The sequence below is a fragment of the Rhinolophus sinicus genome, chromosome 16 (assembly GCF_057876585.1).
Source record: "Rhinolophus sinicus isolate RSI-liver-muscle chromosome 16, RSI-T2T, whole genome shotgun sequence".
NCBI classification, from domain to species: domain Eukaryota; kingdom Metazoa; phylum Chordata; class Mammalia; order Chiroptera; family Rhinolophidae; genus Rhinolophus; species Rhinolophus sinicus.
The window spans coordinates 116676222-116702407 of NC_142516.1; the positions used below are offsets into that span (position 1 = coordinate 116676222).

The 26186-nt window shown below is 38.2% G+C and overlaps 1 protein-coding gene across 2 annotated transcripts; it reads right to left on the reverse strand.

Moving 5' to 3' along the window:
• Nucleotides 1-929: 929 nt before the first annotated feature.
• Nucleotides 930-24446, reverse strand: LRP2BP (LRP2 binding protein). 2 transcript variants are annotated; one of them, XM_074329829.2, is made up of 9 exons: nucleotides 24311-24446; nucleotides 22866-22986; nucleotides 22006-22118; nucleotides 15382-15495; nucleotides 6733-6875; nucleotides 6546-6651; nucleotides 5285-5508; nucleotides 3615-3789; nucleotides 930-1102 (listed from the first exon to the last, which is right to left on the reverse strand). In XM_074329829.2, exons 1-9 carry the CDS (start codon nucleotides 24353-24355, stop codon nucleotides 1037-1039), a joined length of 1107 nt encoding a protein of 368 aa, XP_074185930.2. In that variant the 5' UTR covers nucleotides 24356-24446; the 3' UTR covers nucleotides 930-1036. The 2 variants fall into 2 exon arrangements, with proteins under 2 accessions (XP_074185930.2, XP_088649402.1); XM_088793276.1 differs by lacking the exon at nucleotides 22006-22118 and having other exon boundaries at nucleotides 24311-24325.
• Between the last annotated feature and the right edge of the window lie 1740 nt (nucleotides 24447-26186).

A 26186-nucleotide genomic window follows, 5' to 3' on the forward strand; every position in this document is an offset into this window, starting at 1 on the left:
ATAAAATAAAGCCATATTAGTATGTTTACAAAGAAGATATGGTTAAAGTATCTTTAAGACATCGTTTTGCAGATGTATATCATTATTCAATATTCTGCATATGGATTCTACTGTTTTTACTGTCAGTTTTTGCCTTCATAGATGTCATAGATATAAGGAGAAAGCCTCTTGCAAATTTAATTTTTAAATAATATGTAGTTATAGTTTTATGTTGATAGATGATTTCATCGAGGTTTTTTTTTCACATTTTATCCTGCTTTGAAATACATCTAGGTTTTTCAAAATTTAGAAAATGAGTTGAAGCACAAAGAAAACATCTTGCTTTAATTCATTATCTTATCAGAAACAGCAGTTGTTTTGCTCATTAAATTAAGATATTTAAGTGAAGATATGGAGGGGCAGGATTCTAACCAGTTTCTTAAACCCACTGCTTTTGAAGTTTATCATACATCAGCCAATTATTTATAAGAATTTATTTTGAGAATTAAGATGTCCCAAAAGACTTAGTGCAGTCTTAGCTTTAATAACTTCAGAAGTATAAATGCTACACAAATTTATAATAAACATTATTTGAAAATTTCTTTCTATTTCTTGTTTAATTTTATGATTTTAAATGGAAAAGTTTAAATAAGTTAAAACGAAAAATTCAAAATTCATGTATACAATTTTTTATAAGCTTGTACGTAGCATTTATTCTTCTGAAGGTACTAAAACTAAGGAGTCTTTTGGGACACTCTGTATTTAAAGAAAGAGAAAAAGATATTTGTTGTATGGAATTGTTTTCAATATTTGATGTAGTCTAGGCCAATCTATAGTTAAGAGCTGGATCTCTGAGGACTCTTCCAGCAATTCGATCCTGTAGCTAGGTTTCAGGTTGCAAAACTACAGAATATGAATTCAAGAACGAAGGTAACATTAGTAAAATAACCAGGATAATGTAACTTGGGATGCAGAAAATAACCAAACATAGCTATTATAAAAACACACACATTTTAAGGTGTTAGGATTGATGATCTTTGTTGAAATGCACTGTGGTCTAAATTCTTTGATGAATAAGTAAAGCGTGAAGTTCATCTGCCAATGTAGGATTCAGACGACAAGCCTTAAAATCAAAGATAAAGTCAGTTATTTAGATATATCCTGATTTGTTGGGTTTTCCTTTCTTCCTTTTAAAAAATTTTGATGTGTTTTTAACAATATTCAAGTCCAGTGAATTTCAAGGGAGTTTCTTAATTAAGATACATGGTGTGATCAAAAGATATGGTGAATGTTTAGATAAAAAAAATTTATTACAGTAAAAGACACATTGCCATTAATCCCGCTCAAATTACTCCCCCTTGCTTCGAACACACTTATCCCATCGTTCTTGCCACTTTCTGAAGCAGCTCTGGAAGTCTTTACTTCATTCGCCATCATGACAACCCTCTTTGTCACACATCGCTTCTGGTACAGCAATTTCTGTCAAATAAAAACATTATAATGTGTCCTCATCCACCTCATTCACCGGATCTGGCACCGTGCGACTTCTGGCTCTTCCCCAAAGTCAAAATGACCATGAAAGGTAAACATTTTGAATCGATTCAGGACATCGAGTGTAGCAGGCCAGCCGCCACGAGTCGAACGGTTCCTGACAAGGGGAGTGGGAATGAAAAAAGGCACTCACACTTTGATGATGGCGATCGCGGACCCCAGTGTTCCTGGAGACCCTGAGTTTATTTTGTTCCCAGAATTTATACCTTCTGTGGACGTGCAGTTTAGCAAGCACAAAAATGCATTACCTAGTTAACAGTAAAACTTTAACTTTAACACAGGAGACACAAAATTTACTGAAACTCCCAAATGTAATTATCTTATCAATAGCCCTGATAGGCATCAGCCTTCTGTTCTGGGAACTGGCCACTCCCACCACATTCCTGAGCAGCATGCAAGCTCTCTCCAGATGCAGGCAGAGACAATTGCTTCAGGGGGAGGAAACAGGTTAAGCATAAACCGAGCCATTCTGTTAAGGCTTTAAAGTTAACTGCAACCATGGCTCCCCACAATCGAGGCAGCCACGACAGCGCAACTAAGACACACAAGAGGACTTCCAGAACTGCTTCAGAAAGTGGCAAGAATGTTGGAATAAGTGTGTTCGAAGTGAGGGGGAGTATTTTCAAAGGGGTTAATGGCAGTGTGTCTTTATTATAATAAAGTTTTTAAATTTAAACTTTCACTTTATTTTTTATTACACCTTGTGCATACCTATTCTGATATCTTAATAAGGGAAGTTCAAATTAGCCTATGCAAAAAATCATACTAAAAATAGCCATGCTGTTATCATTTAAGAGAGAAAGTTTTATACAAATTTTATATAAATTCTATATTATGCATTATTAAAATAAATAATATGGAAAGCATCAACATTTGGCCTCAAACTTATTATATAACATATAATAATCTTATTTTAAAATACGTAGTTTTATATTATGACTAAAGTAAATAGTGAGAAATAATAGTGCATAATTTCATAGAATGTCAAGAACTGGAATGAGATATCAGAGTTTATCTCATCCAAAGCTCACTCCATGCAGAGATTGTCCCGTCAGTGCCCATGACAATGGGTCACTAGATATTTGCTTGGTTGCTCATTCATTGCCTTATAGGAAAACTTCTGTTATTATTTCCTGAACAGTTGCGTTAGATGATTCTTCTTCATATTAAGCTAAAATTTCCATCTATGTGCTTTAGAATCGTTGAAGGGTCCTTGGAGAACATGTAATGCTGGTTTTATAGAAAACCCAGGAGGCAAAGGAATTGGCAGTCACCCAGGCGCAGCTGGGACCAGACACGGTCTCCAGACGCGAGGCCCGCTGTGTTTGCCGTCTGTGGCCTGACCTTTCCCATAACACAACCAGTGCCTATAATTCTGCTCCTTCCCCCCTAGTTCCTTTTCCAAAGGACAGCCTCTCAGTCTGGTGAAGACCACTATCAGTACCCGCAATGTCCTTTTTCTCTGAATAAAATACCCAGTTTCTCTTATCTTGCCTCATATGACCGGATGGATTCTAGACCCTTCACTGGCTTACTACATCTGAATTTTCTCCGTTTTAAAAGTATCTGCCATGAACTACAATAGCCAAAATGTAGTAATGGGCTGTTATGTCCCACCATATAGCAAATAGTTCTAACATTTCAAGTTGTTTTGCTGTTTTATTTTGGACAGCATATTCTACATTTCAGGATATTTTTGATGCACAGTTTTCTCTGCTTGTATTTATTTAGAAAGGATACTAAGGATAGCATGCAATCTGAAATTGACTTGGTCTGAGTGAAAGGAGACAGGAACGGTCTGGCTTTAAGGCCATGGTGCTGGGCCTCAGTCTGCACATAGTAGCAGAGTGAGAGAGAATAGTTTGCATCAGAATAGGACTTTTATCATCTGAGATGAATTATGCTAAGAAGAATCTGACATAATTGTCTGCACACCATCTGCATGTCTGACAGCTGCTCCATAGACAGGTCACCAGCACGATGATTAAGGAGGAAAACACATTCAGAAAGATGTTCAAGTCTCAACTAATCAGCCCAGAAATTTCTATTTGAGTCCATTTATATTTGCTCTCAGGTTTACTCACTTGAGAATAATAATGTTGAGCTGTTGCTTCATCCTTTGTGATCCCCAAACCGCGCTGAAGGCATCGTGCGTAGTAGAAAGACGCCATGGCCATGCCCCTGCTGATGAACTCAGGGAGACAGCCCGTGACCTGGGCTATCGTGGGGATGTCATGAACCTCGTCATAGTCAGCAATCCTGTCACGATGGGGAATTGTGAAATGAAATGGACATCAGTTATGGTTCGCATTTTTACATGCGACAGACATGTCCTAAAACTGTCCTTGTACCCACAGGGATTTCCCCGTTTCTAGTTGCTTGAGAGCTAACATTTCTCGTGCAGTGAAGGATAAATATAACAGTCACTTAATACCAGGGGAAGCAGAACTAACTACTAGAATTGTTGCTCTGTAGTTTCCCTGTGATTGTGCTCATCAGGCTTAATAACCACTAGAAAATGAAAGAAAAGTGTTTTTCCTTGTAATATTAATATTTTAAACTTAATATCACATTGCAGATTTCAATAATAGAAAAAAGAGTATTTTCTGTTTCTTTAGATCATTTATTTAAACATTGACCTTAAATTTGGACTTTAGTCATATAGGACCAGAAAACACATGAAGAAACTTCCCCATCTACCTTTGTTAAAAAAAAAAAAAAAAAAAAGGCAATGAAAAGAAGTCATCCTTTATAACCCAGACAAAATATGGAGAATTGTGTGAAAATGAAAACTAGTCAACTCCATGTCAATCCTAATGTTATGGGGTATAGGAATGTGGACAACAATAGCAAGTGTCAAAGATTTTAAGAACTATTTAAAGTCTTAGTTTTCATCAAATGGGCACTTGGAGATTTGGGACATTGGAGATCACATCTTTAAGTGACCTGCTACCTGGAAGCCAAGATGTTGGGGAGGGGAGGGTAGAAGCAGCTCCTTGGTCCTTCACTGTCATGGCTGCCTCACTGGCTAGGGGACAGGGGAGCCTGTGGGCTCTGTAGGAAGGGCATTATTGGGAGGGAAATACATCAGCATGGTATATGGCTGCTCTAGAGGACATCTAGGTCTGTTTTTCCTGGCATGTTGCTTTTGTACATTATGGGTAAAATAAATAAATATAGGAAAGTAGGTGGGCCCAGAAAAAAGAAAATTTCATATATTTTACAGAAATTTTCAAATATTTTATAAGATGTTAGTGTTGGAGGCTTAACCATTTTTCTCATTTTACAGTCCTTATCGAGCTATATTGCAATTATGTAGTTATAGAATCTGTGGCTCAGGGTATGGGAAGAAATGAAAACGTATTTAATTTTTCTGATGTGCTAAGCTATATTTAGTAATTTATATACACTATTTTTATAATCCTGAAGATGTATTTTCTTATAAAATAGGCAATCGAGGACCCCAAAAGTTAAGAAACTTGCTTAAGCTCACTCAGCTGGTATACAGAACTAATAGCACTGAAATCCTGAAGAATAATGGCATAGGATTGCACTATCCAATGTGCTAGCCACTAGCCACATGTGGCTACTTAATTAAAATCCAAAGAAATTAAAAAATTTAGTCCTCAGTTGCACTCGCCATTTTCAAGCACTCATAGCCATCATTTATTATATAGTAGCAAGTTCTATGAACACATCTGGCATAGGACATCCAGTAAGAGTTTTTGTAAATTCTGTCATCCAGCTTATGTACCTTTTGGAAAATGCAACACACTTCGTAAAAAATTTCATCTTGTAGTAATACTCCACGAGATGCCCCTGAGCATAGACATTTCCACGTTCCGCTGCCTCCCTTAGGCAGTGCAGGGCAGCTTCAGTGTCCTGGCGGATGCCTTGTCCATAAAAGTACATGAGCCCCAGTGCACCCTGGGACTCCAGATTTCCATTGCCACAGGCTTCTGAATGCCAATAAAATGCCTTAAAAAAAAAACAGTTTCATCTTGTTACCTCTAAGGTGAAATGACATGGGAATACCGGAAAGGAAAAAGTCTCTAATGATAAGACAGTACTACGAATACATCTCTACGGTAGGAAATAGTTCTAGCCCCTTGTAGGTATTTCAGGCTCACACCAATTTCACATGCCCGAAAGAGAGAGTGCTAAGCTGAGCCTGCCTGTTCTCTACCCCACAGTGCAGGTGAGGTCGTCGTCTCAAGTTTCAGGGTTTTCAGATTTTCCACACGGAGGATCGAGAAGGTGGGAAATAGGAAGGAAGTGTCCACAAAGCTGTGAGGCGCCGCTGGGAGGAGAGAGCTGCTGATGCTCAGGGAAGTCAGAGCCTGAAGTGGGGACCTCAGCGATGGTGCTTTCAAGATCAAAGGCAACCGAGGATAGAAACTGCCTGGAGGCCCAAGCGCAGTTGCTTGATACACAGCTCCCGTGAATGTAATTAGTTCAAAAATTATTTCCAAGTGGCTGCTCAGTTATCTGAGGGTCAAGTTTGCCCTTAGCACCTCTTGCAAGTAGGATTCGGCCCTACATTTCCTTCCCCCGTAACATTTCTTGGAAAAATATTTAAATCATTGATGATTAAAGAGGTTATATTTCTGAAAAAGTCTTAAATGGATTTAATTTTTAATTAGTTTTTAGTATATTTTACTTATATTATTACTCAAATCAAATTAATAATTTATTCACACAAAAGGATTTGGGCTTTATTTCAGGAGTGTCCTCATAGCTTTTATGGGATAATAATATTGTGTACATAGCTTTCTATACCATACAAAATGCTCACATATCCGTGGTCTCCTTTGGTAGTCAGGGAAGGAGCATTCATAGATGAGTAAGGGTTGAAATGAGCTTTGAAATCCTAAAATGTAAAATTTCTTTACACTTAAAAAGAAATAAGAGAGATTCACAACTACAAACTCACCACTCTGCTTTTAAAAAAGAAATAGTGAAACAAATACTAATCTAAATATAACGCTAGCATTAAAAATATAGATTAGTGTTACCTTTTCTAACTCTTTGGGCTCTTTTGTTGAATAATACAACCCTAGGATACTTTGAGCCTTCACACTAGCTTTTGGATTTCCATCATCTGCAGCAAAAAGCCATAATCTAGAAGAGGAAAGACAAAGCAAATTGCCCTTTGCTTCAGCATTTGATTAAAACAAAATCTTATTCTCAGGTTAAGATTACCTTTCAGCTTCCTCATAGGATCGTTTAGCACCTTTTCCTTCGTAATGAGCTCTTCCAAGGTTGTAAGCAGCTGCAAATTGTAAGTGTCTTGCTTTGGGACATGGAGAATCAATAATTTTCTTCATATATTCCACTCCTTTTTCCTTCCACAAAGGAAAAGAACAAACGAAAGAACGCTAGTTTTTAGTTTTACCCAAACTAAATTCTTTCTCTCAGTAGTGTAAAGCATTCACCCTCTGATCTATAATGTCAGAACTGTATGCCCAAGCGGTATGTTGTCCTGGAGTCTGCAAGGCTGGAAATAACAAAGGAAAAGGGAAAGGACATCTCCTGAGTAGACCTGTCCAGGAGCGCTGGGATATAAGGCATTTCCCTCATTTTACAGCTTCCAGAGTTGAATTGCATCTCAGTATGGTTTCCTTTTTTCTCTGTCCCTCCCACTTTCTAACCCTGATTCTGAATCAACACAATTCTTGGAACCATCAAAGTGGAAGAAAGAATAGCTGTGAATTTTTTCACATTTATCATTCTTACAATATACTTGAGCCCCAAACAAATGCTGTCTTCTCTCTTCAAGGACACTTTTCACTACGTGTGCTCTGTGACAACGTGCATCCAGTATGCTAATCTTCATAGGACATCTGCATAGTCACAAAGCGCGCACAAGAGACATTCTAACCACTAGCAAGAAAAAACTTGACCCCCAACCCCCTCCAAAAATCCATCAGACACAAGCCTTCAAACATTACTCCAAAGAAAATAATATTTGACCATCAAATACATGTTTATTTACTAATTATAGTTTTTATCCCCTCAATGCTGCCTCAAAGTGCTGCTGCGGGCTAAATACCACAGTAATAGATAAGAAAATAAAGGTATCCTAACTTTAGTGGGTCCCAGATTATACAGATTTATTTTTGTGCATGTGTGAGGTAGGTATCTACCATTTTCCCCCCAACTGCATAGATAGAACTTAAGGTAATTGTAGTCGAGTGACATGGTTGTGTAAATTCTCCCGCAAATAGAAATGATTAACTCTAGACACAACATAAATGTTTTTTTGCTTATTTTTAAATTTTTATTAAAATACAGCTAACATACAATATTATAATAGTTTCAGGTGTACTCCATAGTTATTCAACATTTATATACCTAAAGAGCGATCCCCATAAGTCCAGCAACCATCTGACACTGTACCACATTATCATAATATTATTGACTATATTCCCCATGCTGTACATTACGTCCCCATGACTTATTTGTTCTATACCTGGAAATTTGGACCTCTTATTCTCCTTCACCTTCCCCCCTTTTTTAATTTTTCAGTTACAGTTGACATTCAATATTATATTAATTTCAGATGTACAGCTTAGTGGTTAGAAATTTATGTAATTTAAGAAGTGATCCCCTGAGTAGTCTTGTACCCACCTGGCACTATACATACTTATTACCATATCATTGCCTATATTCCCTGTGCTCTACTTTGCTTCCCTGTGACTATTTTGTAACTACCAATTTGTACTTCTTAATGCCTTCACATTTTTCACCCTGTCCCCTACTCCCTTCCGATCTATCACTCTAATAAATCTAGTGCCCATCTGACACCATACATGGTTATTACAATATTATTGACTATATTCTTTGTGCTCTACACTACCTTCCCATGACTTAGTAACAACCAATTTGTACTTCTTAATCCCTTCCCCTTTTTCACCCATTCCCAAACCCCCCTTCCCATCGGCAACCACCAAAATGTTCTCTGTACCTATGAGTTTGTTTCTATTTTATTCTTTAGATTCTACATATAAGTGAAATCACATTGCTCTGTCTTTTGCTGTCTGACATACTTCACTCAGCACGATACCCTCCAGGCCCATCTATCCACTGCAGATGGCGAGAACCCATTCCCTTCCATGGCCGAGCAATATTCCATTGTATATATGTACCACCTCCTCTTTATCCATTCTTCCATTGACAGACACCCAGGCTGCCTCCACATCTTGGCCATTATAAGCAATGCTGCAATGAACATATGGATGCACAGGTTCCATTGAAGTAGCATTTTGAGTTTCTTCGAATAAACACCCAGAAGTGGGATTACTGGGTCCTTCTTTGTCACTTGTTATAGCCTTTGTTTTAAAGTTCCTTTTGTTTCCTATAGGTATAGGTATTGCTACCACATGTCTCTCTCTCTTTTTATTTTTTATTTTTTTTGTTTCCATTTTCATGAAATACCTTTTTCCCATCCCTTTACTTTCACTGTGTGTGTCTTTTGATCTGAAGTGAGTCTCTTGTAGACAACATATGTAAGGGTCTTATTTTCTTATCCATTCAGTCACCCTATCTTTTGATTGAGCATTTAATCCATTTACATTGAAAGTAATTGTTGATAGATATGTAGCTATTGCCATTGAAAAAAAATTTTTTTTATTAGTTTCAGGTGCACAAGACAAAGCAAAACTTAGACGTTTATCATTTATATCCCTCACACTGTGTGAACCCCCCTCCCCCCATCCACTATCCCTCTGTACGTTCCCCAAATTAATTTTCAAACCCCCATGACCATCTTGTGGTTACCGACTATTTTTCAAAACCTCTCACCTTCCCCTTATCCCCACCCCCCGCCCCTCTAGCAACCCTCTGTTTTTCCTCCATGTTTCCAAAACTGTCTCTGATTAGTTCATTCACTTATTCTTTTCTTTAGATTCCGCATATAAGTGAGATCATATGGTATTTGTCTTTCTCTTTCTGACTTATTTCACTTAACATAATGTTCTCTAGGTCCATCCATGTTGTTGCAAATGGTAAGATTTCTTTCTTCTTTATGGCTGCGTAATACTCCATTGTATAAATGTACCACAGTTTCTTAATCCAGTCATCTACTGACGGGCATTTCGGTTGTTTCCAGGTCTTGGCTATTGTGTATAGTGCTGCAATAAACATAGGAGTTCATAAAGATTTTTGAATTGGAGTTTTGGATTTCTCCGGATAGATACCTAGGAGTGGGATTGCTGGATCATAAGGTAGTTCCATTTTCAGGTTTTTGAGATACCTCCAAACTGTTTTCCATAGTGGCTGCACCAATCTGCATTCCCACCAACAGTGCACCAGCGTTCCCTTTTCTCCACATCCACGCCAGCACTTGTTGTTTGTTGATTTATGAAAATTTTTTGATGTATATATATTTTAATCTTAAAGAAGTCCCTCTAATATTTCCTGTAATACTGGTTTGATGTTGATGAACTCCTTTAGTTTCTTCTTGTCCGCGAAGCTCTTTATCTGTCCTTCAATTCTAAGTGATAGCTTTGCTGGGTAATCTTTGCTGTTCGTCCTTGCTTTTCATCACATTGAATATTTTGTGCCAATCCCTTCTGGCCTGCAAAATTTCTGTTGAGAAATCAGCTGGTAGTCTTATGAGAGCTTTCTAGTAGGTAACTAACTGCTTTTCTCTCGCTGCTTTTAAGATTCTCTCTTTGTCTTTAACCTTTGGCATTTTAATTATGGTGTGTCTTGGTGTGGGCCTGTTTGGGTTCATCTTGTTTGGGACTCTCTGCACTTCCTGGATTTGTATGTTTATTTCCTTTGCCAGGTTAGGGAAGTTTTCTGTCACTATTTTCTTCAAATAGGTTTTCAATTCCTTGCTCTCTCTCTTCTCCTTCTGGTACTCGTATGATGGGAATGTTGTTACACTTGATGTTGTCCCAGAGGCCCCTTAAGCTAGCCTCATTTTTTGGATTCCTTTTTCATTTTGCTGTTCTGATTGGGTGTTTTCTGTTACCTTATCTTCTAAATCATTGATTTGATCCTCTGCTTCATCTAATCTGCTGTTGATTCCCTCTAATGTATTCTTTTTTTTTTTGTTAACTTTTTTTTTTTTTTTTACAGGACTTTATTGGGGGAACAGTATGTACTTCCAAGACTTTTTTCCAAGTCAAGTTGTTGTCCTTTCAATCTTAGTTGTGGAGGGTGCCGTTCAGCTTCAAGTTGTTGTCCTTTCAGTCTTCGTTGTGGAGGGCGCAGCTCAGCTCCAGGTCCAGATGCCGTTGCTAGTTGCAGGGGGCACAGCCCACCATCCCTTGTGAGACTCAAGGAATCGAACCGGCAACCCTGTGGTTGAGAGCCCATGCTCCAACCAACTGAGCCATCCAGGAGGCAGCTCAGCTCAAGGTGCTGTGTTCAATTTTAGTTGCAGGGTGCGCTGCCCACCATCCCTTGCGGGACTGGAGGAGTTGAACTGGCAACCTTATGATTGAGAGCCCACTGGCCCATGTGGGAATTGAACCGGCAGCCTTCGGAGTTAGGAGCATGGAGCTCTAACCGCCTGAGGCCCTAATGTATTCTTCATTTCAGTTTTTGTACTCTTTATTTTTGACTGGTTGTTTTTTATGTTTTCTATCTCCATTTTTGTTTCCTATCTCTTTGTTGAAGTTCTCCCTGAGATCATTGAGCATCCTTATAACCAGTGTTTTGAACTCTGCATCTGATAGATTGCATTTTGTGTTTTTTTTTTTTCTGGAGATTTGTTCTTTTATTTGGGACATGTTTCTTTGTCTCCCCATTTTGACTGCCTCCCTGTGTTTGTTTCTATGTATGAGGTAGGGCTGCTATGCCTCCTGGTCTTAGTAAAGTGGCCTTATGTAGTAGGTGTGCTGTGGGGCTCAGTGGCGAAGTCTCTGGTCACCTGTGCTGGATGCTCCAGGAGTGTCCTTGTGTGTGTTGTGTGTACCTTTCTGTTGTAGTTGAGCCTTGGTTGCTATTTGCACATCAGTGAGAGAGATTGATCTTTGAGCTGATTTGTTTTGAGGTTTGGCATGACTACAGTGGGAGAGCTGTTGTGCAGAGGCTGACCCTACAGAGCAGCATTCACTTTAGCAGGGCTCTGGTGACTGTCAGTCTTCCCTTTGGGTGTGTCATCCATGGAGGTGGCCGGATGATGCTCCAGCTTGGTCCAGAGTTAGCTACTGGGCATGCCAGCCCCAAGGCCTTCTGGGAGGGGGCCCTGCTGCTGGCCAAGTTCAGCTGCAGCCTCTGACCTTTCCCAGGCCACCGAGCATGAGCCAGAAAGAATCTGCAGATGGCTTCCACCTAAGTTGGGCTTGGAGGTGCCTTGAGAGGCCAAGCTGCAAACCAAGGGCAGCTGCCCCTAGTGCTGGGCTTAGGGTTGTTCACCAGAGGTATGGGACATGCTGAAGTCAGATGCTGCTTTTTTCAGTTTGTAAATCTTTGAGAGATTTTAGGCAAGTCCACAGCATGAGCCAAGACAGGCCGTTTGTAAGGAAAAGCCACTGTAAGTAGTTTGGGTATGCCTAAAAATTGGACAGTATCTCGGGGAATCACCAGGGTGGCGTGAATGGTGTTAGCCAGGTTGATGGAGACTCAGATATGGCAGCCACCTGTGTCTGCACGCCTGGAGAGTAGAGGTCTCAACAAAGAAACATGGCTTCTGCCAGCTCTTCTGTCCAGGAGAAAACTGCCCCTCCAGCACTTGCCTTGCAGCCAGACAATTCAGTTCCTCTCTGTATGTCCCTGGAGCCTTCTGAGTTGCTGCCCAGCACTGGAGCTCAGAGAAAGTGAGTCCACTAGCAAGTAAGTCAGTGCACAGGCGCTTTAAGAGGAACACCTGGGACTGCAGCTGCCCTCTGTCTCACCCACAATGTCCACTGGTTTTCACAGTCAGAAGTTGTGGGTACTTTTCTCTCTGGCACTGAAACCCTTGGCTAGGGAACCTGGTGTGGGTCTGGGACCCTTTGCTCCTCCAGGGGGAAAACCTCCACAGCCAAGATATCCCTCTCTATTTTTAATGGTCACACAGGTGTGGGACCAGTGCATTCTGCATCTCTGCCCCTCCTACCAGTTTCAAGGTGGCGTCTTCTGTATGTCCTTAGTTGTAGGGCTTCAGTTCAGCTGGACTTCAGGCAATTCTTGATGGTTGTTCTGTACAGTAGTACCTCAGTTTAGAGCATCTCCGTTAACGAACATTTCAGTTTACAAACGCCGTAAACCCGGAAGTAAATTCTTTGGTTTTCGAAAATGCCTCGGAAGTCGAACATGTCACGTGACTTCCACTGAGTGCAAGATCCTGAGGCCTAGCTGTCAGCTGTTTTCGAACGTTTCAGAACACAAATGGTCTTCCGGAACTGATTACGTTAGAAAACTGAGGTACCACTGAGTTTAGTTGTAATTTTGATGTGGTCATAAGAGGAAGCAAGCACAGCATTTGCCTACTCTACCATCTTGACCAGGAATCTGATTTATTTTAAAGTGGTACATTACATTCATAGATTTCTTTATGTTGAAATATAAAATTGCTGGGCTAAATCTTACTTGGTTATTATATTTTGTTCTTTTAATGTATTGATACTGTTTGTAACAAGGACAAATATTTTATTATCCTCACAGCTGCCACCATAATTGTTCTTAGAAAGGTATGATCTTTCTCAAGAAAGTTATTTGAAAAAACCCTTTCTGGTGATAGCCTGATAATAAGCATTGTCAGCAATGGGCCACAGGTCAACCAACAAACATTGCTGAGTGTCTCCTGTGGGTCTGACACTGTTCTAAATTTCTGGGGGATTCGGCAGTGAAGAAAATAGACAAAAACCCCTACTTTTTTGGAGCTTACATTCCAATTAGGGAGAAAGAAGTTAAGTAATAATGAATAACTGAGATAATCATTAAGTCTAAAGAAAATATGGGCTATTTTGATAATATGGCCACAGAAAACCTTTTGGATGAAGTTCCATTTCAACAGAGACCTGAATGAAAGGAAGGCAAATGAAGAGATGACTAAACTACATTGTGTGAGAAAATGGGATACATTTGTTTTCACATCAGTGAAGGAGAGAGTAGAGGGAAAAGACACAGAAAAGGGAACGGGTGGGGTAGGAAGAGAACTCAGCAAGCTTGTGAAGAATCATGTGAGGTAGTGCAGCCAGTGAGAAGTCCTCAATAGAGGGCAAATGAAATGACTGATAAGCAATGTAAAGTTGTTCACTATGTGAGATCTGATGTGGTCCTCTCTAAGTCCCCTACATTTTAGCAGAAGCAATACTACAAGCAAAATCCTAGTTTTAGGAGATCACCAAGGCAAATAAGCTGTGACTCTGCTAGGGCAGAGATAAAGGAACAGCCACAAAGATGAAGAGTACAGAGTAAAAAATTGACAAGAAGAAAAGCAGAGGTGATTGTGAGAACATAAGCCACCTGAATATTTTGGATTAATTTTGAAGTTGTTTGACAATCTGTGAAATTGGAAGCATAAGGGAAAGTTGATTATATTTAATTGAAATCTTAAGGAATGAATGACATTGTCACACATAACATATTTGGGAAGGTGTTTATTGTGATTTTCTTTGTCCTTAAACATATATGCCTAGTATATGTTCAATTTTGGTATCTCAACCAAGGAGTCTTAAAGTTTCATGTTAGGAATTTTATTGTGTGGATGCTGCACAGTTTATAAAATTTACTGATCATATACTGAATATTATCGATATTGTTCAGAAATTAAAATTAAACTTTTGCCAATTAATTTTTTTAGCACATTTCCTTTATGTAGTTTGATGCTGTGATGTTTGGTACGTATAGGCTCTGTGTTGTTGTTTTTCATATTGAACAGAGCTTTATTATTATAGAATTATAATTGCTCATTAAGTTTCAATGTGTTTCTATGCATAGTTTTTTTGAATCTTTGTTGAGCCATTAAATTTTTTTTATGTCATTTGATTAAGTACATATTTACTCTCTTTTAACAGGAATTTCAACAAATTACATTTATCTAATGGTTGCATGAATTATGAGTTTGTGAGTTTTTTTAACTTTTTATATAAAAATTTTTAAGCATATAGGAAAGTAGAAAGAATAATACAATACAAATTAGTATAACTACCATATAGAGTCTCAGCAATAATATTTTCCTATATTTCCTTCATCTACTTTTCTTCCTGACTTATTTCAAGTTATCTACAAATATGTAAATACAAGTGCAGTTCACCCATAATATTTCAATATGTTTTACAAGAGAAGTTCTGTAGAAATACCATATATGGTATATAATATATACATATATTATATATGTAAAACTTCATATATATAACAAGTATATTATAGTATATAATATATAATAAGTTTATAATATATATTATAATGTAATGAATATAACATCATACAAAAAACTTACATAAGTTTTATATATAATATAATATAACATAAATATATAATATATAAGTATATATAATATATAAAGTCTTATATATATAATTTTTTGCATGGGGCAATACATGGAAGAATATACTTTAAAATAATAGCAATGTTCATATTTGATAGCAGAATTTTGAGTGATACTATTTTTGCTTATTTTCCAGCTTTTCACCATGTTTGTATAGCTTTGGAATAACTTTGAAAAATAAAGGAAAATGTACTAAAACAAAATTATTGATAGCTAATGATAGTGGGAAGAAGGGACAAAAAAATGTTGTTTTTCACACAAATGTAAAAATAACTACTACTATCTTTTAAATGCTAAAAGGTTAGAGATGATTGAAATCTAAGAATAAAAATGTATTATTAAAATATTAATATAAATTTAATTGTATCAAATAATCCAGTAACAATGAAATCTTAAACACCGTGAACAAAATCATAACTTACAGCATTTGCAGCGGTCCCCAGTCCATCATAGTACATTACTCCTAGCTGGTAAGTTGCTTGATGATCCTTTTCCTTGATTTCTTCAAACTGTTCTAATGCTTCTTCATACCATCCCTAGAAGCTCCCAGGAAATATAGAATTATTTTATTATTATCTTAAAGGTGTCTCAGTTATTTAATTCCCACCTAAATACTTCTAGTAGCACCAAATAAAACAACAAAAGACAGCAACAAATTTATGGAATTTACAAGTAAGTTATTGACAATAATCAACACACTATAAAGTAAATTAAATAGACCTAAATATGGCAACTGAGAGAAGTGAGCAGGAGGAATCTGGATAAGATCCTCTTTGGCTCTCTTACCCTTGACTATTGTCAATCCTCTCTTGAAATGATAGTCTAGCCCACTGCTCACCCTAGCCTGGCACATCAACTGCCACTCCTGAAGTTTGAGAAATTTCAGAGCTGGAGCCAAAGTCTCAGAGAAAATTTGAACATCAGGATATTCACTATTATTGAATCTCCTGTTTGCATTATGGCTCATGTCCTCCAGTTTTCCAGTTTTCCAGGGAAGGAGAAGACATGTTAAAACAAATGTGATGTTCTCTAAAATTGTCTTTCTCCCATACTTCCTATAAAAACCTACATGTTATGTGTCATTGACTTAAGGCTCTTCAGCAGCCAGACATTCTGAGAACAAATACGCTAAGGTGTAAGGGACTAATATGGGGTTTATATCTTAATCCACCATGAAAATGCCTCATACTAAAAAATGAATCATTTGTAATGTGGAAAGAGGGTGTCACTGAATTGGAAGGTCATTACTAGGAAGAGAAGGCCAGAGAAAACACAATAATAACTGAATTTCTCTTTTCATAAAATAAAATTAACAAATAGATAAATTAACAAATACTGCACCAAAATACAAAAAGAAAAATATTTTAAAGAACACATAAAAATGAGTAAATGCTTGAGTTGTTAAGACTCATTTTCCTTTCTGGTTAATATTTGGCTTAGCTGTGAGAGGGTTGGAAAAGTTAGAATACACAAAGGAAGAGTAAGAAAGTTCTTTTAGTTTTCATGATTTTAAATGACATATACATCTCAAATATGCACCTTCAAACCAAATTTCTCCTTTGGGATCTAGCCTTTTACATAGACGTTTCTACTTTGAAAATCTGTCTTCTTGGATTACTAATGGGCATTTCAAACATAACATGTCCAAAAACTGAAATCTTGATCATCACCTCAAAACTCACTCTTCCCCACTTCTCTGTTTTCCAGGACCCAGCTCCACTGCTATCAGTCTGGTCAACCACCATCATCTCTTGCCTGAATTACTGGCACAGTTTCGCTCTAAATTGGTCTTGGTTCCATGCTTGCCTTCTAATCCATTCATCACAGATGCAAAAAATTTCAATGGTTTCTTACCACATTTTAAACAAACCTCATTTAGAGCTATTCTCTGCCTTGTTTATTACCACATTGGTCTCTTTTTTTCCCCAATTTATTTTATTTTTTAAAGATTTTTATTAAAATATAGCTAATATACAATATTACATTAGTTTCAGGTGTACACTATAGTTATTCAACATTTATATACCTAAAGAAGTGATCACCATGGTAAGTCCAGCAACCATCTGACACTGTACCACATTATCACGGTACTATTGACTATATTCCCTGTGCTGTACATTACATCCCCATGACTTTATTTGTTTTATACCTGGAAATCTGGACCTCTTATTCTGCTTCACCTTTTCCCCCCTTTTTAAATTTTTCAATTACAGTTGACATTCAATATTATTTTTTATTAATTTCAGGTGTACAGCATAGTGGTTAGACATTTATGTGATTTAAGAAGTGATTCTCCTGACTAGTCTAGTACCCATCTGGCACTACACATAGTCATTACCATATTATTGATTATATTCCCTGTGCTTTACATCCCTGTTACTATTTTGTAACTCTCAGTTTGTGCCTCTTAATCCCTTCACAGTTTTCACCCTGCCCCCAACCCTCTCCCTTCTATCACCCCAACAAATCTAGTACCAAACATAGTTTTTACAATATTATTGACTATATTCCCTATGCTATACCCTACATCCCCATAACTACTGTGTAAAAACCAATGTGTACTTCTTATTCCCTTCCCCCTTTTCACTCACCCCTAACCCCCCTCTCATCTGGTAACCATCAATATGTTCTCTGTATCTATGAGTCTGTTTCCATTTTGTTTATTTTGTTCTTTAGATTCCACATATAAGTGAAATCACATTGCATCTGTCTGACATTTCACTCAGGACAATACCCCCCAGGTCCATCCATGCCACTGCAGATGCCAAGAACCAATTGTCTTCCATGGCCGAGCAATATTGCATTGTATATATGTACCACCTCTTTATCCATTCTTCCATCGACAGACACCCAGGCTGCCTCCATATCATGGCTATTATAAGCAATGCTGCAATGAACATATGGATATGCACATGTCCCCTCAAAGTAGCATTTGGGTTTCTTCAGATAAATACGCTGAAATGGGATTACTGGGCCCTTCTTTGTCTCGTTATAGCGTTTGTTTAAAAGTCTATTTTGTCTGGTATAAGTATTGCTACCACAGATTTTTTTTTGTCTTTTTCATTTCCATTTTCATGAAATATCTTTTCCAACCCCTACTTTCCATATGTGTGTGTTTTTCAATCTGAAGTGAGTATCTCGTAGGCAGCATATGTAAGGCTCTTGTTTTCTTATCCATTCAGCCCTCCTATGTCTTTTGAGTGGAACATTTAATCCATTTACATTGAAAGTAATTGTTGATAGATATGTAGCTATTGCCATTTTATCATTCATAACTTTGATCTTGTTTTTTCCCCCCATCTTAAAGAAGTTCCTCTAACATTCCTTGTAATACTGGTTTAGTGATGAACTCCTTTAGCATTTTTTTTTGTCTGAGAAGCTCTTTATCTGTCCTTTGATTTTAAGTGATAGCCTTGCTGGATAGAGTAACAACCTTGGCTGTTGGTCCTTGCTTTTTATCACGTTGAATATTTTGTGCCAATGCCTTCTGGCCTGCAAAGTTTCTGTTGAGAAATCAGCTAACAATCTTATGAGGGCTCCCTTTTAAGTTACTAGTTGCTTTTATCTTGCTGCTTTTAGGATTCTGTCTTTATCGCTAACCTTTGCTATTTTAATTATAGTGTGTCTTGGTGTGGGCCTGTTTGGGTTCATCTTGTTTGGGACTCTCCGCACTTCCTGGACTTGTATGTCCCTTCTCCAGGTTAGGAAAGTTTTCGGTCATTATTCAAATATGTTCTCAATCCTTTGCTCTCTCTCTCTTCTCCTTCTGTTACCCTTATGATGTGAATGTTGTAACTCTTGATGTTGTCCCAGAGGTTTCTTAAACTCTCATTTTTTTTGGATTCTTTTTTTCCTTTTGCTGTTCCAGTTGGGTGTTTTTTGCTACCTTGTCTTCCAAGTTACTGATTTGATCCTCTGCTTCATCTAGTCTGCTGGTGATTCCTTCTAGTGCATTCTTCATTTCAGTTATTGTATTCTTCACTTCTGACTGGCTTGTTTTTTATGGTTTCTATGTCCTTTTTTATGCTTGCTGTCTCTGTTGAAGTTCTCTGAGTTCCTTGAGCATCCTTATAACCATTGTTTTGAACTCTGTATCTGGTAGTTTGCTTGTCTCCATTTTGCTTAGTTCTTTTTCTGGAGTTTTCTCTTGTTCTTTCATTTGGGATGTATTTCTGTTTTCTCATTTTGGCCTCTCTGTTTCTATGTATTAGGTAGACCTGCTATGTCCCCTAGTCTTAGCCAGGTGGCCTTATGTAAAAGGTGCCCTATAGGACCCATTGGCACAGTATCCCTGTTCACCTGCTCTGGATGCTCCTGGAGCATCCCTTGTGTGGGTGTGTGTGCCGTCCTGTTATAGTTAAGCCTTGGTTGCTGTAGGCATGTCAGTGGGTGGGACTGACCTTCAGGCTAATTGGCTGAGTGGCTGGCCATGTCCACAGCATGTGGGCTGCTGTGCGGGGGTCTTACCCCACTGAGTGGGGTTTGCCCCAGTGGGGTCTGGTAGCTGTTGAGACCTCCCTTTGGGTGTGCCACTTTTGGGGCTAATTGGGCAGTGCCTTGCTGTGGTCTGAAGCCAAACTCCAAGTATGTTGGTTCTGGGGCCTCTTGGAAGGGGCTCTCGTGCAGGCCCAGTCATCCACTGCCTGTGACTGGCTGGGAGCTACCTGATAAGAGCTACAAAGTGATCCGCAGTTGTTCGCTGCCTCTGCTAACCATGGAGGCATGTGGGAGTGGTCACACTGTGAATGGTGGACACCTGCCACCAGTCCCAGGCCTAGAGTAGCTCTGCAAAATACCAGGACACCCTGAGGCCTGCTGCCACCTGCCAGCTCCCTTAAACTTCAGCCATCGATAAAGCTTCGTGCAGTATGCAAGCTGGGTGAGGCAGGGTCTCAGGGAATCACTAGAGTGGGAAGAGTTGTGGTCACCAGGTTAATGTAAATTCTGCTTTGGTGCTGAGCCTGAAGGTACTCAGCAAAAGTCTCAGAGCACACTGAGGCCAGTTGCTATCTGCCTGGAATCTGTGGACTTTGATAGTTTTCCAGAAATAGTGCAATGCAGGTGGGGCTGGCTGATGTTGGAGAAAGTTCCTCAGGTATTAGGGGAATTTGGTGGTGCCAGGTCCCAGTGAGTCGGTAGGGTGGAGCTGCGGAGATCACCAGACCAATCAGATTCAGATTTGGCCTGTGGGCCCCGCCTGCCTGCCTGCACAGGAGAAGGCCCCCTCACAGGGAAATGGCAGCTGTTCTCCAGCCCTCAATCTGGAGCAACACAACTCAGGGTTTCCCCGTATGTCTCTGACACCCCACAAGTTATTGTACCTCTGCTGGAGCCCAAGGTAAGTGCCTGGGAGTGAGAGAATCTGTGCACGGGTTCTTTAAGAGGACGGCTGTGTTTCCCACAGCCTTCCTTCCCACCCAGAGGGCCAGAACCCCCACTGTTTTTCACAGCCTGAGGTGGTGGGAGCTCCTCTTCTCGGCACCAGTACTCTGGGCCGGGGAGGAAGCTGTGGGGCTGGGGTCCCTCTTTTGGGGGGATCCTCCACAGCTGAAATATCCGTCCTGGTTTTCAACTGCCACACGGAGGTTTGGGGTTACCCATTTCACATCTCTGCCCCTCCTACCAATCTTGACGTGGCTTCTTCTTTCCTTAGTTATAAAACTTCTACCCTTAGTTATAAAACTTCTGTTCAGCCAGACCTCAGATGGTTTTCCAGATTGAATGTTCTATAATTTAGTTGTAATTTTAATTTGTTCACGGAAGGAAGCAGGCACAGTGTGTATCTACTCTGTGCCATCTTGGATCTCCTCCGCATTGGTCTCTCTTAATTCCTAGAGCTCACCAAGCTCTTTCTTAGCTCTGAAACATTTCATTTGTTCTTCACTCTACCTGGAATGCACTTCCACCTGGCTGTTTGCATTGCCTGCTTCCTTCAAATTTTAGTTTCAACAACAGGTGTTTTCCACCCTATCTCTAAGTTATTCTCTATCATAGTATGCAGTTAATTGCTTTCACAGTAGTTTTCCTTATTTGTAATTATAAATGTATTTTCTTCCCCTATACTAGAATGTAAACTTTATGAAATGGGAACCATCCTAATTCCCTCATCACTATATAGTTAGTGCCTAGCACAATAAATAGCAAACATTTATAAAGCACTTGTTAGGTGCTAGGCTGTTTTTTACAATTAATACATCTTCTCAATAGCTCTATGAGACACACATTACTATTCTCCTTTTACAGATGATAAAACTGAAGTACCAAGAGTTTAAGTATTTGTGCCCAAGGGTAAATAGTTAACAAGCAATAGAACCATATTCGAAGTATGCCCAAAGCTGAGAGATCATTGTCTTAACCATTATGCTATGCGGTCCTACTAGTGGCAGATGCATGATGAGTCCTCAAATATTTGTTGCCAGAATGAATGAATAAACCATCAAAAGATTAGAGAGTAAGTGGGATACAGGTGCACAGTTCCCCAAATATTCAATGAATGGCGAGGGATTAGGGACAGCTGGTCCCTTTTCACATTCTTCCCTTGGGTTCAGTGAAGAATTGATGCTATATTACTGATGTTGAAGTGACAGTTTGCACAGTTCCTCCTAGATGTACCTCACAGGACACGTATTCTCAGCTTAATGTGGGTAAAGAGGGCAATTCCCTCCTTACTCTATAGAGGAACATTTAAGCTACCTTTAAATACTAGGTAAGAATCAGGATCTTCAAATATTATTACATGAAAATATTTTATAAGTGGTATTAAATATTTTGAGCAAAAATATGAAAATTAGATTTTTAATTTATTGTGTGAGAATGGATTTCATACCATAAAGTCTCCTATAAATGACTTTCATTAGAATGACTTTTATGAAGAAAGGTCAGATATGTCCATAAGCTGGTACTAGTGTATCTCACTTAGAACCACAACCATAATCTATGGAATTTGACAGAATTTCCCTGGTATTACAATGTAAGGAATTCTATAGGAAATTTTGCTACAAGGATCTAAGAACAGCATTTTATGAAATGAAAACAAAAAAATATACCTCTTCAAAATATAGTTGACCTCGTAGGAAATATGCCATAGCATCCCCTTTTCTTATTCTTTCGTTCAAGATCTGCAATGCCTTATCCATTAAATTAGCATGGTTGTAATGATCTGATTTAAAAAAAGGTAAAGAATTCCATCTTTATCCATACAGTATGGAACGTACATGCTTCTCTCTTGAAGTCATAAATTATATAGAATTATCTGACACTGTTTATACTAGTTTCCTTCCTAGTTCTCATTTTTAAAACTGGCCCCCTTAGCCAAAGGAAAAAGCATTACCTTAAAAAAAAACAAAAAAACACCAAGGTATTATCACAGTACCTAACACCATGCCTTGTATAATCAAGAAATATTTGTTGATTGGTTTTCAAAGTAACCCTGTTTACTACTATGCAGGTGCTTTAAGCAATGCAGTCGGCGTGCGATTCTTTAGGCAAAGCTGTCCTATGGGTGAGTGAAATTCTTAATTAGAGACTTAATTAGAGCTACTATAACCAAATGAGCTAACCATCCCCAATTTAATTTTTAAAAATATATAGAAAAAATGGTAGCTTTAAATGCCAATTTCAAGTAAATTATGGCATTGTTCTCCATAATAGAAGCGACATTTGGCTTCCATTTTCTAGAAAGGTGTTTTAGAATCCTGAGTGTAAAATCAGGGTTGGGCTCCATGAAACTTCTCCACTGATGAGTTGCTACCAAATAAGCTAAGTCATAATTTCACATATTTTTACAGGTAAGCTAGAAAGAACTGTAAACTAAACTACTTCCTTGACAGCAGTAAGACTCATTTCTTGTCTTTTTTCTCTGGTGCACAGGATTATCTTTTAGTGAAAATATTATCAGAATTATTACCATTTTTTTCCTTTATCCATTGGACAAATTTTTGGTTCTTAGCAGCACCCTGAGAGGTATAAAAGGGGTTCTTGGGCAACTTTTCACTTGTCAACTTCATCCTGTTTCCACAATGTGTATCCTGTAAACAAACATAAAAAATAAGGTAGAAATATGTTCTTCAAGAAAAATTCAAAAAGAGACTCCGTTCCACTTTGCACTCATAAAAAGCAACTTCTCTGCATTGCCTAGGGATAGGGTACCACATTACCAGTTCTGGGTTGTGACTATTCCTTCTTAGGAAACCAGGACCCTTTATAGTTATGAGAAGCACACTATCTTCCAGGTCTGCTTCCACAGCACAGGATTAATGCTGAGAGCTGCTTGCAGGTCCTCTCTGACTGAGTTCATACGCTGCCATGGGTCATGTGAACCACCACAGCTGCTGCCACTAGTAGGATTTGGTGACACTGTCCATAGATATAGTTCTTATGCACTGGTACCTTTCTTTTGCCTTGTATCTGAAGCTCATCAGACGTATCCGTTTCACATTAAAGCATTTGTCTATTTTACCTGGGAATACACTTTATTTTAGCTCTGTTGTTTGGTTTTATCTTCCCGTCTGTATTGAATTGCCATGTTATAAGATGGATTACAGATGAATGGAAAATCAGAGCCTTCATATAAAATGTAGAGGCCTCCTCATTTGGGATGACGGAGTCCAGATTGGCCTAGGCTGAGGACAGTGAGACAGCAAACTCAGTTGTTGCTATGTTGTTTTGTTTACTCCTCTGCATTCTACGGTTATAGCTGGCTTTCACCAATCAGGAACAAGCTTCCAGTAAAGGTTCTTGATTGGTGGTGAAGAGAGAAATACAGTCGACCTTTAGTGTGATTGGAAAGCTGCATTCCTACAAGTATATGATAATAAATTGCTTCATTAATGAGAATGAAGTGCAGAAGGAGATAATTCAGTATATTAGGGGAAAAAATCATTGAAATATCTGTGATTTTGGAGTAGTCAATTTAATCTTTTTAAGATTTCCTGCACATTTCCTCATGTGCAGTTTGGACTATAAGTAGTTTGAACTAGAGAATTTTAAAATGTCTGTCCCTAGATATGTAAAATTCTTTTTTATATATTATATATAAGATATATTTTTGATATATTATGTATAAAATATATTTTATATAATTCCAAAAATATCATGGTTTCATTAGTGAATATAAAAGTTTCCAATGAGATTTAGGGTGAAGCAATAATATTAGGTAAAGTATTTAGAAGAAAAACAATCCAAATAAGATGGTGTAGGTAGCACTATCAGTTTACTCAGAAACTGATTATAGAAGTTTTTATTTCACTGAAGTCATTCAGCAGATTCCTGTATCCAAAGAAGCTAAGAAAAAAATTTGGCATATTCAGGAAGGTCTTCGGACATGAAACAAATCAGAAAACAATACCTTACCTCCTTTAAGCCCACGCTGTCCTCTGTGCTTTCAATACCGCACATGGCTTTTGTTGCAGTAGCTTACAGGAAGAGTTGTTGCGGGTTAGAAAATATAAACGAAGATTTATTGAGATCTTACAAAATGCCAGGTATTGTTCTTTGTTCTAAGCGCTTTACAGGCACTAACTCATACGAAACTTTACGAAATAGGGGCTATGATAAGGCCCCCTTAACATATGTGGAAACTGAGGCACGGTGAAGAAGTTAAGTAACTTGCCTCAGGTCATAGGGCTAGGAATTGGGACGCCTGGAATGCCCGTAGCACCTGTGCACTTCATCATTTCACTGTTCTCAAAAAAGCAAAACTAATATGAGTTTTTTAAATGGCAGGACTCTGGCAAGAAGGTAAGCCAAAATTTAGTACTTTCTAATTTCAGAAAATGAGAACTAAGAAGATTTTTAAAAGCAAGAGTATGTGTTTATTTTTAATACCAATTCTTGAGATGAGATATAAAAATCATCATTTGAAACTTGACAACATGCAGTAAATTTAGAAAATTCTGTAATATAAATTGTAGACATGAATCGATGACATAAAATCTGAAAGAAATCTCTGATTTTAAAGGAAGGGCAGGTGGAGTGGACACTGATGGCTCCTTCCCAGATCCTCTTTACTAATTACTGTGCCATCTCCAGCTGCTGTGTGCAACCAGCACCAATATCTAATTCTGGAACATTTTCCTAACTCTAAAAGAAACCCAGTAGATGTTAGCAGTTATGCCTGAATCTTCCCCTCCCTTTCGGCCCCTGGCAATTGATCTTTCTGTCTCTATAGATTTGCCTATTGTGTAAATACCACATTTTCTTTATTCATCCAATGATGGGCATGTAGGTTGCTTCCATGTCCTTTGTGAAACTGAGAGTAAAGGCCAAATACTGGAAGCACACAGAGCATTCTGGGAGAGGCACCTCTCTTGCCTTGAGACAAGTGCTAATTGGACACGCAAAATGATTTCCTCTTTTTGGCTCCCATGTATAATAAATGTAGTGTAGAACTATTTCTCCCCATCTTTTACAGTTAATTTACCCTCACCCCTTTGAAAGCGTTTTTCATAGCAACTTGATGCTTTTAAAAGCATTCAGTTTAGTTTTCCTAAAAATTATAGCTCTCACTTCTCACTCATATTTCACCAGTTATATAATAATTATATTACATATTATCATAATCCTTATAAATGTGGAAAAAATTCAAACTGATATCAGCCCAAGTAACTGAGCATTCTAGAGGACAGCCTGATAAGACCTTCCAGGAATCAATGCAATGGGCAGTGTGTTTTACAGAGGATCAGAAGTGTATTGGTTAATCAGAACAAAAAATTAAATAGTGACTGGTTATGAGAATTTTGTTCCTTGTTTGATTAAAACTAGTACATGCTGGTTTAGGTATCTTCTGTCATTATTATATTTGGAAAGAGAGCTTACTTAAAAGTGAAGTTAAATATCCGAATAAACAAAAACTTCTTTAATGGCTATGGCATACAGAAAGAAATATAATATATAATGGTTTAATGTTAAGTCACCTCAAGTCTTTTTTTAGAACATTTTAGTATAATTTGAGATTTACCGAAAAGTTGCAAAGGTAGTACAGAGAATTCCCTCACCCAGTTTCCCCTTTTGTTAATGTTACATTATTATGGTACATTAGTCACAATTAAGAAGCCAAAATTGTAAATTACCATGAACTAAACCCTACCCTTTATTCGGATTCACTAGTTTTCCCACTATTATCCTTTGTTCTGTTCCAGAGTCCCGTCCAGGTTACCACACTACATTTAGTCATCATGTCTCCTAGCCAACTCTGGTCTGGGACAGTTTCTCAGATTTTCCTTGTTTT

Bases quoted from the DNA above. Each gene is read 5' to 3' on its own strand.
- LRP2BP (XM_074329829.2), bottom strand. From the start codon at position 24,355: ATGTGCGGTATTGAAAGCACAGAGGACAGCGTGGGCTTAAAGGAG. The intron at 22,987-24,310 runs GTAAGGTATTGT...GTTTGTTTACAG, and splicing joins ACAGCGTGGGCTTAAAGGAG to GATACACATTGTGGAAACAG. The intron at 6,876-15,381 runs GTAAGTTATGAT...CCTTTGTGGAAG, and splicing joins TGGGGACCGCTGCAAATGCT to GAAAAAGGAGTGGAATATAT.